General features: G+C 48.3%; 2 protein-coding genes across 2 annotated transcripts in view; both read right to left on the bottom strand.

Moving 5' to 3' along the window:
* SEC14L5 (SEC14 like lipid binding 5) overlaps window positions 1–10,462 on the bottom strand; it is a 39,333-nt gene extending 28,871 nt beyond the window's left edge. The window contains exons 1-2 of the mRNA XM_068699918.1: window positions 10,224–10,462; window positions 6,200–6,275 (exon numbers count right to left, since the gene is read on the bottom strand). Coding sequence (XP_068556019.1) covers window positions 6,200–6,262 — 63 coding nt within the window. The 5' untranslated portion in view covers window positions 6,263–6,275; window positions 10,224–10,462. The remainder of the gene's footprint in view (window positions 1–6,199; window positions 6,276–10,223) is intronic.
* A 6,000-nt stretch (window positions 10,463–16,462) lies between these two features.
* LOC137865115 (syntaxin-binding protein 4-like) overlaps window positions 16,463–18,691 on the bottom strand; it is a 30,514-nt gene continuing 28,285 nt past the window's right edge. Inside the window, exons 20-21 of the mRNA XM_068699910.1 lie at window positions 18,077–18,134; window positions 16,463–17,311 (exon numbers count right to left, since the gene is read on the bottom strand). Coding sequence (XP_068556011.1) covers window positions 17,206–17,311; window positions 18,077–18,134 — 164 coding nt within the window. The 3' untranslated portion in view covers window positions 16,463–17,205. The remainder of the gene's footprint in view (window positions 17,312–18,076; window positions 18,135–18,691) is intronic.

The raw sequence follows: 18,691 nt of genomic DNA, 5'->3' as shown, positions 1-18,691 counted from the left end.
CATCAACTAGAAATACTGCTTCCAACACTATCTGAAATCTGTGTCATTATCTATGGCAGCAGATTCAAAGGAGCCTTTGAGCACTGGGCACTCAGGCTACAGACTGCAAAGCTCTACCACGTGTTATCCGCAGCTACCCAAGGACACAGTGGGTAGCAGGCCGTTGCAGGCACTCCCACGGATGCTGTGCCTAGAGCTCCCCTCCAATCTTTTCAGCTCCTCTGCACAGCCCGCTGATCAGCTGCACCATCGCCGTGGCTTCAGAGGGATGCCAGCTGCCAGAAGCCGCTCTGCTCTCCCTGCAGCAAGCGCTCTTCTTTTTCCAGAGTTCACGCTTGAAAGCGGAGGCTACGAACTGGCATCACAGATTTTGGTTAAGATTCTACTTTTCTTTATTTAAATCAGCCTGTGGTGTTGCTGGATTAATGACAGTGTCTTGGAGCTCCAGATGGGGAGTCTGTAATTACAATTAAATATATAGGAAATCCCAGTGTATTCTGTGGTGCATCTGCGCTGCAGGCACTGTAAGACATTGCACTGTAGTTGACAGCCAGTCTGCACATCTGATGTGGCAGAGATGGCAGCAGCCTTTCTGAGACCTGGATGGGCTGCGAAGACACACATTGAACTTGTCACACTAAACAAACCCTCAGAGCTAGCATGATTCTTGCGAGACATCATTCTGCTCGTACGTTATACTGGTAACCAACGTGTACTTCAAGCTGTTTGGGCCACATTGTGGTGTCTACCTGGCACAACGAAGGCTTAGAGGCTCTGCTGCAAGAGAATCACAGCATCAGTCAGTGAAATATTGAACCCTTTAAGACACCACAGCATTAGAGAGCAGAGCATCAACAATGTATTAGGATTTAAACTGTCTCTTTATACACTCGATGTGCTAAATGCGACAAGAGAACAGTCATTATATAATGCTACTTGAAGATCTAGCATCTGTAATGCAACACATTCATACTGAAAAGGTACAAATAAAAATAATTTCAAAAAGGTGCATGGAAAGGAACTGTAGCTATCAGGACCTTAATGGCTAGAACATTTGTACAATGTTCGTTTTCCCCCCCACCCTTAATCCTGACAGCTAAAACAGCAAGGAGCTGCTTTCAATTAGGCTGCGTACACAAGCCTCCCATCACTGTTGGCACAAAAGAATACCAGAAAGTGAAATAAAGAATGATGCATTTTGGTTTTAGTTGTACTGGATGTTTGATTCTTGCACATTACTGTGGGCCAGACCTTCAACTGGTGCAAATGAGCAAAGCTTCAGTGTCTGCAAAGCATCTTTGCCAACCTGTTGACAGCCAGCGTGGACAAAGCTGAACTGCTGGTGGATTATTTGGGGGCAAGAGCAAGGACCCCTGCCAGACCCAGGGAGTATCAGCAAGACTGGCCCAGCAGGGTTGGGCTTGTGAGAAAAACATCCCACACGAGGGCCACAGATGATTGCTTTTGATGGGCCATGACCCTGTGCTAGAGGATGAGAGTAAAGATGATTGAGAAGGAAAGTTTCTGCTACTGATTCCATGTGAAATGGTTTCTGAGACTAAAACTGCAACTTTTGCAGCCTGCACTAAAATCACCAGCCAGCCAACACTCAAACCATACTGAGAAGTAACAGAAGCATACACCATCATGGTTCCCTTAACTTGACCTGGAGTTCTTTATCTTTCAGGTAAGATAAACTAAACGCAAAGAACGCTTTTATTGCCACTAAAACGAGTAGACAAGCGTAGAGCTGCTTGGAAGTACACGTGGCTAGACAACCAAGTTTCTACATGCAGACCAATGCAGAAGGGAGATCAGGAGCTGCCACCTAACAGATTAACTTGAGAGATACCTGAGATAGCAAACGTCTGTGTGCCAAATGCACTCACTGCTCTCTCATCCAAAACTAATGCTACACACAGCTTTGTTGGAGACAGCAGCAGATGAGCCCTAGATGGAAGAGCACCACCCAACCTGCGGGATAAACACACCACTGCTGTCCATGAGCACGTTTTCCAGAGAGCAGGTTCTCAGCTGCTCACATGTCCACACGTGCCATGGCAGCCCCAAGAAATGAGGCCATACAGAAGGGAGCACTGACTTGCACCATGGGGCTCAAGAGCAGTTTGGTCCTAAGCATGGACCACAACTGGTGTAATGAGAGCAGATGCTACTGCCAGCTTCCAAACACGATCTTTGTTCTGTCTTTTCAAAACCATGACATTTTCAGTAAGACTAATAAGCTACTCAAAGGTTGTAAACACAAAGCTGATATCCTGTATGCTGTAAGTGTGAATGTCAGATTACATGCGTACACCCACATATATACATACGTACGGCCTTTCAGCTCTTAAATAAACCCAGTCTTTAACCTAGGAGCGTTCTGTGTTTTGCAGAGCTTTCATTTCACAGAAAAGATAGAATCTGAGATAATGAAGTGATAAAAGTGTGATTCGGTTGAGGCTGTAAAGTCTGCCAGCAGAACATTACCTTTCCAGGACCTGCATCTTGCACTGTTCCCTTGGCAAACCGCTGTGCAGAAAGAGCCCTTGCTCTGAGCAGAAACCATAGCCTGAATATGAAGTGCATCATAGATGAGGCAAGAGGAACAAATAACTGACAGAAGTGCTGTCGTGAAGGTTGTCGTTTACAGCACTATTATGGCAATTCAAACTATACAGCGAGTGCAAGACCACATAAGAGTGGGCAGGTATTCCAGATCTGTAGCATTAGGAACTATCCTAAGCAAAATTAGGGTATGCTACAAAGTATTGAAAACCAGCAGTGCAATGGGCTGAGTGCAATACTTAAATTAGTAAGAAAGAAATCCTACTGCTTTCAAAGTCTTAAGCTACCTTACCTGACCTAATAATTCATTGGCAACAAATAATATGAGAAATGCAATCTCTCTTAGCCTTGTTTCCTGTGCAACTATGCATTTTAGACTTGCTCGCACAAATCAAACTCATCTCCACACGTCAGTGAGGGCTCACAACAATTTGCATCATCCAGATTAACACTCGTGAGCTATATGGCAGAAATACTTCTCCTTTTGGATCTTTCCCTCTTTATAAAATTCTAGTATGAAATGTTTAACATTAAAATTACAATTACTACTCCAAGAAAACAAAGCGTGTTACACTTAGTGATTTTTCTGGCTCTAAAATGAAATCTGAGAAACACACAAATTCAAACCTGCTGATCTAACTGAGGATAAGACAAGATCAAGTCCAAAGGTGTGTGGACAGCCCTTTTGACAGAACAGCTCCATTTAAAATGAGAAACAATGGGGGAAAAAAAAAAAAAAGAGAAAATTGAAATGAAAAACATGACAAGCTAACAAAACGTATCATGAGTCAAGGTACTTTTCAAGTATAAAGGATGAAGATGTCAGGCACTGGTTATAATTTGAAGAGCACAATGCTTGTGATCCTTTAACGCAAGTGCAGATTAGGAACAAAGCACACAAAAATGACTTCTGTGAATGACAGGGGTGAAAGGATCATCCTTTGTTTAAGAAGAGAAGAGTCTTCCAGTAAGAGGAAGAAAAAAAGGTTCAGAACTCCTGAATGACCGGGAGACTCACTAGGCTGATTCCTCTTTATTTTCTCAGACGCACAAGACTGGCAAAGATAGCAGGAAGGGGAATGCAGTCTGAAGGACTTGGAAGATGTGTCAAATCTGCTGCCTGCAAATGCCCAAATCCAAGCTGCAGAAGGGTTAGTAACCAGCAAATGCAAATGTAAATCCATAGCCAATTATCCAGAGACACACAATAACACAGGTATTAACAAGTAAAAGCACTGGCTCTCCTGTCATGCACAGCCCCGTGCTGTCTAGAGGATGAGCTGCACATACGTGCACCCTGAACAAGCCCCAGCAAGATAAATCATGTTCCTGATGGCAGGGCTCAACAAAAGGCATGGGAAATGCTATGCGTTTTAAGGGCAGGATGCAATGAATCATTTGGCTACAAGCACCTTATTTCTCAGAACCTCACAACCGAACGAAGCACACGCAGGCTGGTTACTACAGCAGTGCCCCAGCGTCAGAGGCTCTGGGGGAAGAACACTTTTCCTAACAAACACTCCTTAGCTCATAACACACCCTGTGCAGACCACCAGAAGCACGACCCTCCCGTTACACAGATCAAGCACAAGCACCATCAGGTTGAAGAGTGCGTGGGGACCCAGAAAATAAGGAGGTGAGTTGAGTTTCCCCACACCATCTTTGCTCTCCTGCCATTAGGCACGTTATGACAGCACAGCACTCCAAAGGTTCGCAGGAAGCATTAGAGGGGAAAAGATGAAAGCAGCTGAATGTAAGGTTCCCAGCACCGAGGAAGCTGCTGTCAGATTTCTGGTGAGGCAGATTAACAGCAATGCCATGTGCCGAGGAGCAAAACAGCTTCACTGCACGCCCACACTCCCTGCAAAACTTCCAGCAACTGACAGCTAGCACCTGACAGCTCTGAAATCTGCACTGCCTCCACACAAAGGGAAGACTCCATCCAAACACATCTAATACAATAACGAAGGCTGCATCCAGCTCAGCCAGTGTGGACTGCCACTGGATTTAACCACTCCTTAGAGTCTTTATAATGCCGGTCTGCATAATAAAGCAGATCCTGCTGCAGACATGTGATTGTCACAGGAGATTAGAGTGGGACTAAGGGGTCTATACTCAGTCTCCTACACTACCACAGTCCTTTGGGTGACCTTGGACAAGTAACTTAATCTTTATAAAGACAACTAATAACTTTGCTAAAGTAACAGGAATTTGTGTTTCTGCACTCCTCACAGATGACATTTACAATCCCGTCTTTGAAATCCCAGGGAATTTTACATTCTGTCATGCTGAAAAACCGGGAGCAAATAAAACTAAACCACTTGAAAAATAAACCCATCAAACCCTGGCATTTTGCTAACGAGCTTACAAAGGATTTGTCTAGAGACAGCCCTCCTGTATTAGCAGCCAATCTATTGAGGGGCATCTGGTGTTAGGGTTATCCTGCTAAGACGGACAGTGAGAACATGGAGAGGTATGCACAGAGCAGTCTACCAGCATCTCCGGAACAAGTGCGGGTATCTTATTCTAACACAGAACGCACTGGGAGAGCAAAAAGCACAGCCAGAATAGTTTCACTAAGATGAACATCAGCCCCAGCTGCAGCACTTCTGGAGCATGTGGCTGGCAGAGCTGCTAGCAGACATGGCAAACTTGGACAGGACTGGAAAGAGAAAAAAGGGGGGGAAACTGTGGTGTGGGAGCCCACCTGTCAGAAAGGAAGCATTTACTTTGATAACCAGGTAGCGTTAAAGTGCACGGCACCTGCTCCCAGCTGAGAGACAGCTGCTGCCTTTGGGATATGTTATTCCTAGAAGACCAAAGAGAACTGGTATCCTTGCTCAGCAGGGAAGAAAAAAAAAGCATTAAATACTAAGGCTCAGGGATCCATGCCCAGTGCAGCCCTTGAACTGCAAGGAGCAACCTTTCTGAAGTATATTTGACTCACAAACTAAAGAACAGTAGAAAAGTCCAAAACTTTAAATACCACTGAAATCATACCAAAGGAAGCTGCCATGGTCACATTAGCTTTCTGCACAACTAACTAGGAAAATACAGCCCTCGAGCCCCTTCTGGAAATCTCTCCCAACATTTCAGTGATGAGGTAAACAGGGAAGAACAATATGGAAGACCTTTTCCAAAATTTTCTAGTTTTTAAATCAAATTAGGAAGCTCATTGATTTAGAATGGATTTCTTGGATACATAAATCCTACGATACTGACTGGGTTCAGATCTAGAGAGATTCTGAACAGAATGGCATTTGGTGATAATGCAAAGGTATCTGGCAACAAACTGACTTGAAAACTACCTGAACATCACAATTTTTTCCTTTTGTGTGAAAGAGTAATTACAATAGTGTTTTTTTTGTTGTTGTTTTCTCCAGTGACTAAACTGTTTCTATTAAAATATTGAGATATAAATTATATTAAAAAACATATAAAAATAATTCTTATTTTTCATGGAAAAATAAGAAGGGACAAAAGACTGAGAGCTAAGCCTCTGATCCTGCAATGTACCCACATAAGGTTGCCACGAGGATACGCTGGCCAAAACTGCAGTTCCCCACCTCCCACCGGCCTGAGCTTGCAGCCCGTAACAGCTGGAGAAGTAAAAGTGCTGAGCGTTACTCACTGCCATGACGAGCTCAAAAGGATATTTGTAGACTCGAACTGGGGACTGGTACTTCTGCACCATTTTTACCGCACACCTGTAAGACAAATAAAATTGGAGAATTTCAGATCCTTCACATCGAACACCAGAACACATTGCAGCAGCTTGCACAACTGGAGCTTATAAGAAACCGTAACTCTCCTGCAAGCAGGAGGAGGAGACACACTAGGTGGATGGGCTGCCCAGCCTCACTTTGCAGGTTGGTAGCAGACAGAGAAACAAAAGGCCGGTCTCTGCAGCCCCAGCGCTGCGTCCCACGGGCAGCAGCATCCTTTGCTGCTTCCCAGCACTACTGCAGTGACTTTGACAAACAAAACTTCAGATAACTAAAGCACAAACCAGAGGTGCAAAGCCAAGATCAGTTATGCTTAGGAGAAGGAAGCCTCTCTTCGGGGCCTTGCAAAAGCTAAACGGCAATTTTTCTCCTCCTTTCCCTTTTCTGCATTACGTGTGATATCATTATGCAAAATCCCTTTTGTTGAAAGTTTCCACGGCTTCCCGTATCTTGGCATTTTAAATGCTTTTATGCACAAAGTAGCATTCAGCTGTTTTAACCCGCTAAGAGAAAGGAAAAGGAAACAGCATGCTTAGAGAACATGCCTGACGCTAAGCTGGCAATCACATCCCACTGCCTGGATGCCCACTGCTTCCAGCTGAACCAAGGCAATAGCTGCACGCATGGAAACAATTCAGTTCTCGGCATTTCATTTCTCCTAGCCACCCCTCACTGTTCTCATCAGGATTCCTCCCTCATACTCTTCTGCTGGGGTTTTAACCCTCCAATATGTATCAGTAAGAAGCATCCCAAGGAAGTACATAAGTACAAATAACCTATCAGGCTGCCTTCTGCAACTCCTTTAGGGTCCCTTCCACTGCTCCCATTAATGCCATCTACAAAATCCAAAACGCAAGAGGCCAGACAGCTGGTTTGAGACGCTGTGCTGCTTCCACCCCACTCAAATTCCACTGCTGAGCAGACACAGCCCTTGGCAACATGACGCAGTGTGGCACTGAACTCGACAGTCCGAGCAGAAGACAACTTATCCCTGACATTTAAAGCCAAAAACCGGAGGTGAAATATGACTTAAAAGGCAAATGGCAGGAGATTCTCCTCCAGCAAGACTGCTACAAAATGCTATTATACACTAAAATCGAAGCATTAAGCAAGGGAGAGAGGGAAAAGAGGCTTTAAAAAAAGTTTGGGTACCTGAGACTGGGGAATGTTTGTAGAAGCAGGGTCTCACAAGCGGACAGTTACTCTGCAGAGGATCGCGTTACCCAAGCAGCACCGATCGGGACTCGCTGGGTCTCTGGGAGTCCTACCAATACCAAGCTGGTCCGCGCAGAACAAATAAATGCGGAGAGAAAGCATCAGCACAGCATCCACCTCCAACTGAAGCGAGCGGAGCAGGGGCAAGCAAGCAGCCAGGAAGCCCGGGCTGCTATCACGTATCAGATACCCGAGCCAAGAGAGGCACGGGGCACCTTGTAACGCAACGCTGTAATATGATTATGTAAGCGCGATACCTACGCTGTGCGGGAACCTTCTGAGGAAGTGCAAATATAGCAAGAGAAGCCTTGTCACAGGTATTTAGCTGTCATCTCGCTCCCCGTTCTGACCTCGCCTGCTAAACTGGGAACTCCGGCAGCACTGCAGGAAGGGGTCAGAGAGTGGGGCAGGAAAAAGCCTCAGAACAGCCCAGAGCCACCCTCAGCCTGGAAACGGAGTCGCCAGCAGCGGGGTGGCACAAGCTGTCCTTGCACAGCCTTAACCATGCTGCTTGGCCCGTGCTGTTCCTCCAGCAGCCGCAATACCGAACTGCCCCAGGTTTACCACCCCACGCTTCTCCAGCCGAGGGAGGTCTGAGCAAAGGGGTCAGTGAAAATCACACCCCAAAAAATAATGGAAGAAAGACAGCTGATAACGCATGCCTGCCCTAGAAGCCTTCCATACCTTGGGAAAGGTGCACTGGCAGACCTCCTATGCTCTCTCCTCAAAACAGAGCTGTGAGACAGTCATTCTGCTTCTCAAAGCAGGAGGGACTCTAGCTATAACTCCTGGAGAAAAAAAAATAAATAAAAAGGCAATGGAAGTGTGGAAGTTTGCCACCCTGTGCACAGGGATACAGGTAGATGATTAGCAGTGAAAATGAGATAAGATTTTCAGGTGCTCCCAGTGGGTAGCTGAGTCAGACTCGCTAAAGACACGCTTCTTCCTAGAGCTTTTACATCTGAAAGGAAGATATGTTTTAAAAGTCATTTTGAGTACTTCACTGAGATGATGAGCAGGTACGTTCAGCCACCTTGCAGAGAAAGCCAAAAAGCAGCTATGCAACTACAGAATACATCTGCTCCTTAAACGTCCATCCTGCCACTCCAGCCTCCCCAGCAGCCCAGGCCACCTGTTCTGTATTTACACCTGGCTAAAAGCACTGTTAGGGAACGTGGCTCAGCTAAATAGCAGTGACTCTGTGAACCATAGCTCCATCACTTCCAACCATCAGCCCACACCGAGAGGCAGACCCGTGCCACACACTGGGCAGCACCGAGGAAGATCACGGTCTCAGCCAGCTGAGCCCAGCACAGTTTGGAGAACTCAGGCTGGAGCAGTCAATGCACGGAAACAATGCATCTAACCCACCTTAATCAGACATTTGTAGTGTCTCTAGTGCTTCAGATATTGCCCACCTGGACATGCAGGACAGCGGCAGCGACCCCACTTCACAGAGCATCCTGTGACACTGTGACAGCGATGCCAGCAGCACGGGGACTCGGCAGCCTGGGGCTCCCCGCAGAGCCCAGCTGGCCCACATGCCCCTTTCGCTACAGCCCATGCAGCAATTCACAGATGAACCAAACCCTAGAAGGCAGCGAGTTAATTATAAGCTTGAGATGCACCAGCTGGCACTGCACCAGGGGAAGGAAGGCACGGATGGGAAGGACACAGCCCCTGACTGCACACACATTTCCCTGCTGTAACTGTGGCAGCGTTTCGGGGAAAAGGTGAGTTTGGAACATAGCACGCGAAGCCATCGCTACGAGTTAAGCTGAGCCTGAAGACTGGGAGGGCTCCCATGAGGAACACGCACCACAACACACGCAGCTGAGGGAGAAGAGGCAGCGCCATAAGCTGCGTGCTTCCACTTTATTTAGAATCATCCACTGTGCACCTGAGGGATTTTCCATATGCTTGACTTTTATTCTGTTATTTGCAAGGAAAGCATACGTGACAGAGTATGGCCAAATGGTTGGCTGGAAATGACAAACTGGGTTTATATATTAAATATATGTAAAGCCCCAAATCAAGCCCCCAACCCCTGCTTCTCACCAAGGCTACTACGAGGTCACTCAGCTCCTGCCACGTTAGGACCGCCTGTTGGATGCTGAAACTCAGCAGCCAGGGACTTCACTAACTTCTCCCAACCGTGGTGGCTTCTTTTCAGATGGAGAACAACTCAGCAGGGTTGTTGTGGTTGTTTAGTTTTTTGTGTGTGTGTGTTGTTTTTCTCCTTGTTGTTGAAGGTTTTGTTTGTTCGCTTTGAAAAAAACCCTGCTGAAAATAGCAAGGCTTCCAGACTTCCTCAAATTGTACTCTGACATGCGAAAGGCAGCCGCAGCACCCAGCTGAGCTGACATTTAGGGTTAGAGAAGCGGGACCCGGTGGGGCTGTAGCCTTTTACCCCCCGCTTCTCGAGCAACACGGCGAGGAAGGCGTGCGTGACACCTCAGTGCCTTGGCTGCCCCTCGCTTCGCTGGGTGCTGTCACCGCACCTTGTGCCACAGCGGCTGGGACACGGGACGGCAGCAAGCTGCAGGATGGCTGTGGGAGCTCTTTGGTGTAAGAGTAAGTCCTGTCCTTTGCAGCTTGATCCAGGGGAGCAGCACACGGAGCTGTGCCCCGGTACGCTTCCACTGCCGGCACCTCCTCCCCCCCCCCAGCCCCAGCCCCAGCGGCCGCCCGGCATCGGCATCGCCCCCCGCTTACCGGCGGTCCCCCGGCGGCTGCGTCCCGGCGCTGCCCGCAGCGCTACCGGCCCCGGCTGGCGGCGGCCTCCCGGCCCCTCGGGGCGGCTCCGGAGCCCCGGGGGGGCGGGCGGGGCAGGGCCGGCATCTTGAGGCGGGGCGGGGCGGGCGGCTCCGGGGCTGCCTCCCACCCGCGGGCGGCTGCGGCCCCGCTCCCCGCCCGGCGCCGGCACCGAGGGACCGAGCGCGGGCGCGCCTCGGTCCCAGCCCCGGCCCCCGCCTCCCCCTCGCGGCCCCGCCCCGCCGCACGGCGCCGCAGAGCGCTGTCCATTGTGCTGTGCCCGGCCCCGCCCGTTCGGCCCCGCCCGTTCGGCCCCGCCCGTTCGGCCCCGCCCGTTCGGCCCCGCCCGTTCGGCCCCGCCCGTTCGGCCCCGCCCGTTCGGCCCCGCCCCTCGCCGTGGCCCCGGGTTTCTCATCCCCTCACGCCCCGTTAAGGCTCGGGGCTGTGCGGTGCCCAGTGAGGGGTGTGCGCAGGGAGCCTGCCCTGAGCTGCACACTGCGGGCTGTACAGTCCCGGTGCTGTGGGGGTGTTTGTAGCCTGCCTCGTGCCCCAGGGCTGTGTGCTCAGAGCTAACGTCCCCAGGGCTGGTTTTGCCCTGAGTTAAATGGTGCTCAGCCAAGTGTCCATGGGCTCCGTTCCCACCTCCCAGCCTCTTTTCCTCAGTCATTGTGCCTGAGAAGGTGTTCTGCCATGGCCCCTGGGGAGGCTGCACACAGTGAGCGCCAGGGGATTTTTGCGCCAGGGGATTTTTAGGTTAGGTGTTAGGAAGAACTTCTTTACTGAAAGGGTTGTGAGGCACTGGAACAGGCTGCCCAGGGAAGTGGTGGAGTCACCATCCCTGGAGGTCTTCAAAAGACGTTTAGATGTAGAGCTTAGGGATATGGTTTAGTGGGGACTGTTAGCGTTAGGTCAGAGGTTGGACTCGATGATCTTGAGGTCTCTTCCAACCTGGAAATTCTGTGATTCTGTGAGGGGCACCACGTACTGGGGTGCCTGAGGCACAGCACAGCGAGCAGGTCACAGGGGGGCTTGTCCCGCTCTGCTCTGCCTGGTGTGGCCTCACCTCGAGCACTGTGTGCAGGGTTGGGCTCCATGATGTGGGAGGGATGTAAAACTGTTAGAGAATGTCCAAAGGAGGGCTAAAAGATGGTGAAGGGCCTACAGAGCAAGACCTGTGAGGGGAGGCTGAGGTCCCTTTGTTTGCTCAGCCCAGAGCAGAGCAGGCCGAGGGGAGGCCTCATGGCGGCCTGCAGCTCCCTCACCAGGGGAGCGGAGGGGCAGGCGCTGAGCTCTGCTCTCTGGGGACAGCGACAGGACCCGAGGGGACAGCATGGAGCTGGGACAGGGGAGGGTCAGGCTGGGGGTTAGGGAAAGGTTCTGCACCCAGAGAGCGGTTGGGCACTGGGACAGGCTGCGCAGGGACATGGTCACAGCACTGAGCTGCTGGAGTTCAAGAAGCATTTGGATAGCACTGTCAAACATTGGGTCTAGTTTTTGGGTGGTCCTGTGTGGACCCAGGAGTTGGACTCGATGATCCCCGCGTGTCCCTTCCAACTTGGTGCCACGCTGGGGTGGCAGCAGCAGCTGCTGAGCAGGCACATGGTCCTGGAGCAGGAGTGCAGGGCACCAAGAAGTGGAGGAGAGGATGTGGGAGACCATCCCAGGAATGTTTTGCACCTTCAGAAACCTCCTTTCAAGATCTCCCAAGGGACCAGCTGACACTTTGCAGATGTTACTAAAAACATCTCGTCACATGTTTCTTTTCCTGCCTCCTTATCACTTCTAGCTGTAGAGCATCCCCTTATCTGGGCAGGCATTTCAGGAAGCTGCAGACCTATTTCTGATCAGTAATGTTTCCTGAAGCATTCTACTGTCTCAAGCTGGGGGTACCAGCCTGACACTGTTCTGTAAACAAAGATCCCACAGAGCCCTCAAATGGCAGAAGGCTTTGCAAGCTGCAGCCAGAGCAGCCAGCATCTCCTAGGGGCCTGTGCAGAAGGTCTGGGCATTGAAAGCCACAAAAGTCTTGGATAACTCTATAAAGTTATCCAAGACCTGTGACATCTACCTTCAATTTATGCTTTCATAAAGCTTTCCCATTCAGGATGTCACATGTTCAGAGAAATGGTATTCCTCTTCCACCTCTATTACTGTCAAATTTCCTTAGAGAAAACAGAGGAAACAAACAAACAAACAAACAAAATCCACAGACAAGTAACCAAACAAAAAAACTCCATTATTTCCACCCTCTTTCTACAACACCCCTGCCCATTGCTACTTCGTGGCTTAATAGCAGGGCGTGTATGTTCTAGCCATAAAAACAGGTCAAGATTTCGGAGAGTAACTTCCTGCCCTCTCCCCTGCTGGGCAGCCTTAACTAGAATTCTGTTTTTCCAATGTGTGTTTGTCTCCTGGTGCCAGAAGGTCACCTTGGCATTTTGCAGTTTTGGTAGGCTACCTTTCTTCCAACATAGAGGCAAATCTCTGTTGGCATTTCTAAGTGCCCCGAAGCCTCTGCATCCCAGCTTGCCACCCTTTTACCTGCAGGGACGGGCTGTCTGCCTCAAGGGCTGGCATTCAGCCCTCAGCATTTCTCATGGGAGCTGCTCAGATAGAAGTTCTCACCCTCCAGCAGCCCAGCCCTGCCAGTCTCTGCGGTTAGAAATAAGAATGTCCCCCAGGAAGGACGTCTGGTCTGTAGATACCGTTCAGCCTCCACTTCTGCCATTACCGAGGGCTTTTCACTGCAAATTCTCTCTTCCTCTGAACTTTCCTGCCTCATCTGTGGGAGTAAGTTGGAAAAAAAAAAAAAAACTCAGCAGAAATTCAAATGAGGAGGTGCATTGTGTGAGGAAAAGAAGAATTTGCAGGGATTGTTTGTGGTATTGTTATTCCTATTTACTTTATTATGAAAGCAGCTGAAGGAGCTGCAAAGGAGGTTTATGGCAGTGGTCTGCCTGGGAGGGGCTGGCTTAGACCATGGGTTACGTGCAGGAGAAAGATCGTGAAAAAGTGGCATACGACGGACAACCCAGCCCTTTCTGCGCTGATGCACTAAGTCGCTTTCTAGCCCTCATTCACATGTGTTTAACAACCCTTAGAAAATCAGCATTGTTTAAACATTAAAGTGTCTCTTTAAAAATTCAGCAGCAAAGTTCACTTGTTTTTTAGAGCCATATTTACAGCAGCGTGGAAGTGCATCTCCCCTCTCTCAGACTGGGCTTCTGTCCAGCCCGTGTCACTGAGTGGAGTGAAAGAGGAGGCTCAGCAGCCTCCAGCACCGGGCACCACCACACCAGCCTCCCCAGCGGTGCTCAGAGCCAGCCTTCACCTTGCTGTGGGATGCACATCTCTGCAGAGATGTCTTTTAGCACTTAGCCTGGCTCTGTTTCACAAAAACCAAGCAGAACTTGGGGCTGTTGTTTTCAGAGTCAGCAGAAGTTAACGTCTTGGGGCTTTATACACTAAAAGCACAGATCAGCAGGACATCATAGCACACCAGTTTCCAGATTTTGTGCCACAGGGTCAAACCCATATTCTGTGGGGCCCTAGGGCTTTGCCTTCCTTATGCCACTAACATAAGCTGATGCTGCCAGCCCCATTTCTGTCTGGTGCAAAACTGGGATGAAATGTGCTGCCCAAGGTCATGCAGTGAGGTGGCAGAGATCACTGGCAGAGATGAAACAGGAGATCTAATGAGCTCCAGTCCAGCACATCTTACAGCGGATTCAGTTACCTTACCCATCAGACTGCAGATAAACGGTGTACTAATGGCTCTCAGCTACATTCACCTTTCAAGATAGTGCCTGGGTGGCCAGCTGCCCAACCTCCCCTTTTTCTGTAGCTGTTAAAATAGATGGTCAGATCTAGTTTGGACTTATTTCGTTAGGGAACAAGGGCTCCCAACTGCTGGCCCACCCATGGGTAAGAACTGAACTTCTGCTTAACATAAGAAAAATGCAAAATAAAACCATCACATCAGGGATATTTAACACCCAGAGCTTCCAGGCTAACAGCTGACCCCACTGATATTCTTTAGGTCCATCTTTATGAGTTTATACACTTGCAGTGTATTGAACGCAGTCTGTTAGGTCTATGTACAGGGACAGCTTGCATTTCCCCTACTGGTTTATAAAATACTTGCCAGTTTACATTTTAACCACTCAGTAAGATCTGATACCATGCAGGAATTGGTTTTATCAGTACTCCTCCTCCTCCTCACTGTTCGGTCATACTGGTGTCCTCTTCCACAGATACAGCACTCTGTGACTGCAGCAGATCTGCAGAACCTTACAAGCAAGTTATAATATTGCAAATGAAGAAAGAATTCAGCTTTCTAAGGGTACCAGACAAGTCCTATGTAAATAAGATGAATCCTGTTTAAATGACACATTCTGTGACTTCCCTTCCTGTGCTTTGTTCCTTTCCATGTTTGCTTTTTGCCTCTTGGTAGCTCTGTGAAGAGGTGTCACCCCGCTACTTGCTGAGTTCTGCCTGATCACACTTGCCTGGGAGTAAAGCATGACACAGGTTTGTTATTCTGGGTCACCGAAATCAGCATCACCTCCAGGAGCACAGCTCTCGTCACATCTTAGCTTTCAGCATTTCTCTGAAAAGGTAGCAGTTAGCAACAACGCTATTAATAGGAGTTTGGAAAGATTTCTGTGCTTGAAGCAATGGCAAAAGGAACGTGGTGTGTTCAAAGGAAATAATGGAAAGCAGCTAAACAGTATGGCTGCTTTGCCAAGCACACTCGATGCCAGGATCTCTAGTGGCCGATAGGAACATGGGTGGCTTCTTTTCCAAAGAGATTGCCAGTAGGCTGTGGACACAGGATTATCTGGGCTTTGTAAAAGGTTAATATCTTCACAGCTCTTTTGCTAGCAGACAGCTGAGGATACACAAAATGCCCCGAGTCAGCTTCACGCTGTTCCCAACCTTTGCCATGTGTGAGCATCAACTGAATTATGTTTGGGCTTGGTCAGGCTTACCTCTGAAAGGCCAAAACTCAGCACAAAAATTTTATACAACATCTTCTTTCTTGGGTGATTAAAACACTTGACTATGGAAGGAGCATTAAGTACACTCTCTTTCAGACCACAAAACTGATCCCTGCTGGGACAGGATTGTTCCCACCAGGCTGGGCAGTTCCAGCCCTCAGCTCAATACTCATATTTTGAGAAAATCCCATGATCATTGGGATCAGTAGCAAAATTCCTGTTGAGTTCCACAAAACTAAGGTTAGGCCTAAATAACTCTGTTTTTCCCATAACTTGCTTCCTTCCCACTAGGTTTCTCAGGTGCCGTTGGGTGTATGTAATGACACAACACAGCTGAAGACCTGCTACTTCCGAAAATCTTGTTTGTGCTGTGCTCTAGCAAGCATGGTGAGCAGTGGCTGGAGACATCACCCTGGAACGGAGCCTCCAGCCAAACTTTTGCAGCTTTTGAAGACATGTTGCTATCAGCAGATCGGTATCTGCCACACAAACCCCAGGGGAACTGGAGATGCTTTTCCAGAGACAGGGTAGACCAAACTGGTGAGACTGGGTTTGGCTCTGTGCACCTCTTACCTGTCTTCTTGCAGCTTTGCCCTACCTGTAGAACATGGGATGAGAACAAGGCCGTAGGGGCTGAACCCACAGGTAACACCAGTAATCGCTACCGTTCCACTGAAAAAGAGCACTGGGAAACAAGCTATTAACCACAGGCTATCCTAAAAGATTCATATCCTTTAAAAACATCTCCTTCCTGGGAATATTCTTGTGAATGGTCCAAAGAATTATGTTCCCTTTTAAAAGACGTCCTATAATTTATTTTCTGAAGCATTTCTTCAAAAGATTTAATAAATCATGAGCCATTATATCAAATTTGACCAAAATTTCAGACTAGTTAGTTATGTGACTGTGAGATTCCATCACACAGGTAATGTTTTAGCAGTGAGGTGATACGAGTATAGTAGATATTAACATTTTAGGCTATAAAGGACCCACATGCCTTGAACTCCCACAAAGGAAAGCTGAAGTAATTGTAAAGAGTCCTGTGTAAGAGCTAGAATGCATCCCGTTTTCCTGCAACTTCTAAATGCACTTTGCTGTCAGCTGCCAGAGTAAGAGGGAATTAGAAATGGGTATTCCGCTCAGAGGCACTGGACACAGGGACTGCAATCAGAACCCAGCTCAGAAAGCCAACACCTTGCAAGCAGTGTGATCATTTTATTTGCCAGACCTTGTGTTTGCCTCAGATCTCTACCGCATTCTTTGCTAACCACATACAAGCTTGCATCGCACGTATCTAATTTCCAAGTGACGCCGCGGGCCGTTCCTGAAGTCTGTTCACTGTGTCCTCTCCGGCGCTGCGGGGAGCGCTCGGTGTTCGGCAGAACGTGGGCACCAGTAGCACGCAGCCGTCTCCAGCAGCTAGCTGGGACGGTGCTTTCCAGTTCAAGCATTGCAGCTGGGATAAGCTATACAAAAAGAATGAAAAGAGAAGTACCTATCCCGAGACAGCTAGGACACTACAGATTAAGCTGCTTTGATTACAGTCGCTAAACGTACTTTGGTTTTTCGTATGAAATACCAAAAGGAATCTGAGTCCCTTGGGTAAGTCCATGCTCCTCTTACTACCCAGGATCCAAGCTCTAAAAGGCTGCCAGTGAAATCCAGGCCTGTGTAACCTCTTGAGAATATTTTTTTTTTCTATAAAGCTGCAAAACCAAGAGCAAATAGCCTTGTACAATAGCTCAGAGGTAGACGCGCAGGGGAGGATGCTGAAAAAGTCTTGGGCGGTTAGTCAGGAGGAATCAGTCTTGCATTAGAAAGCTTGTTTCTCTCTCTGCTTTGCCTGGAAGCTGAAGCACCCATTTCGTGTCCTTGCCATGTCCCAGCGCAGCAGCCGCGTTACAAGCGGTCGCAGATCTGAGCACGAGCAGGTTACAGGAGATCTATGTCGGCTTCTCAGGCAGCTCCTTGGTGGGACTCGGTGACTGCGGCTGGTCAGCCTTGTTCTGGCTCGGAGGGGGGGGCCACGTGGTCTTCTGATGAAGATGGCTGGAACAGAAACGTATGCTTCTGTAAATTGGGGGAGGGATACAGAAGATAACATGAAGACAAGACTCGTAATTGAGTAGAGAAGAGAGATGGCCATGGCTCTTTGGTTGTACTGGCCGTCTGTTTTGCCTGAAAATGTTTTTCCTGACTAGAAATGAAGGCTTGCAAATGTCTGCTTTATAGCTAACAAACCCTGCCTGCAGATTCTAAGGTTCAGTTACGGCAATCAGCTAAGACAGTGGTCAGGCCTCACAGGTATACTCTTTCAGCAGATATTTTCAGAGCATGGCTCTGTTAAACATAAATCACTTAAGAGGTTTCAGAAATAATCTTAGAAGACTGGAGACCCAAACAGAGCCATGCTTGTCCCACTCTCCTGGGCTTGGACCTCATGGCATCCTAACACCATGACAAAAAAGTCTAACACATTCATTGAGGATTTTTCCCATGCTGAGAACTCAGTGGCCTTGAAAAGTGCCAGTTAGACAAGCCACAGAACCATAAATTCCCATCTGGCCTGAAGAAAAAAAAATCACACTTTAGAAAACAAAGATCCACGAATTCACACTGTACTTCATTGTGCTGGGCAGGAAGGCTCTTGCTGTCTAGGAAATGACTTCTTTGACGTGACCATCTGGAGGCTTGGACTAGATTATCTGGTTAAAGGTTGTCAAGCAAAAAAATTTGATTAAAAAAATAAAATAAAAAACACACAGGAATTCTTATTGTGTCAAAATTACAGAGCAAGACAGTTTTGACACCTACTCCTTGTAATTTGGGATTCCTTCAGCAGGCAGGCACTGGTCCCTGTCACATGGCGAAGCTGCAAATGTAAGCACACAACCAAGTGAAGGGTTAGAAAACACACCCAGCGCAAGTATCACAGCTACATTATGATAACACGCATTTAAATAATGCAGACACACTGGAAATGCTGACCCATTCATCTGTTAGGTTTAATCCTTATAGGCTACAATTATTTTCCTCGTGTCTTGTGCTCTGAGAAGTGGCAACGCTGGACTGCAGCGCAGGAAAGGCCACGGCAGTATGTCTGGGTGATGAATAGCATCAAAGAGTAAAGGCTGGGCATATATTAGGGGTTGTACGTTCATGCTGTGATGAGAAGGAGGAGAAGATAAGCTCTTCTTTTGCAGTGAAAGAGACAAGTGGGGTCGAATAACTGCTGCAAGAAACGCTTATGGCTCACAGAATAATCTGAGAATCCCAGACTGGGAGGTTATTCATACTGCCATGGATGCTATGTGCCTGATCTCCTCCCATCCACAGCCACGGGAGTGGGAGGCTGCCTAGGCTGATGGATTTGTACACCAAGGAGGAAACGGGGAGATTACCATGCCCCTCTGCTCAACTCTGCTGCTC

Source organism: Anas acuta, chromosome 15 (assembly GCF_963932015.1).
Source record: "Anas acuta chromosome 15, bAnaAcu1.1, whole genome shotgun sequence".
NCBI classification, from domain to species: domain Eukaryota; kingdom Metazoa; phylum Chordata; class Aves; order Anseriformes; family Anatidae; genus Anas; species Anas acuta.
The sequence above is the reverse complement of the archived record's forward strand: the minus strand, read 5'-3'. Positions and strand labels throughout refer to the sequence as shown.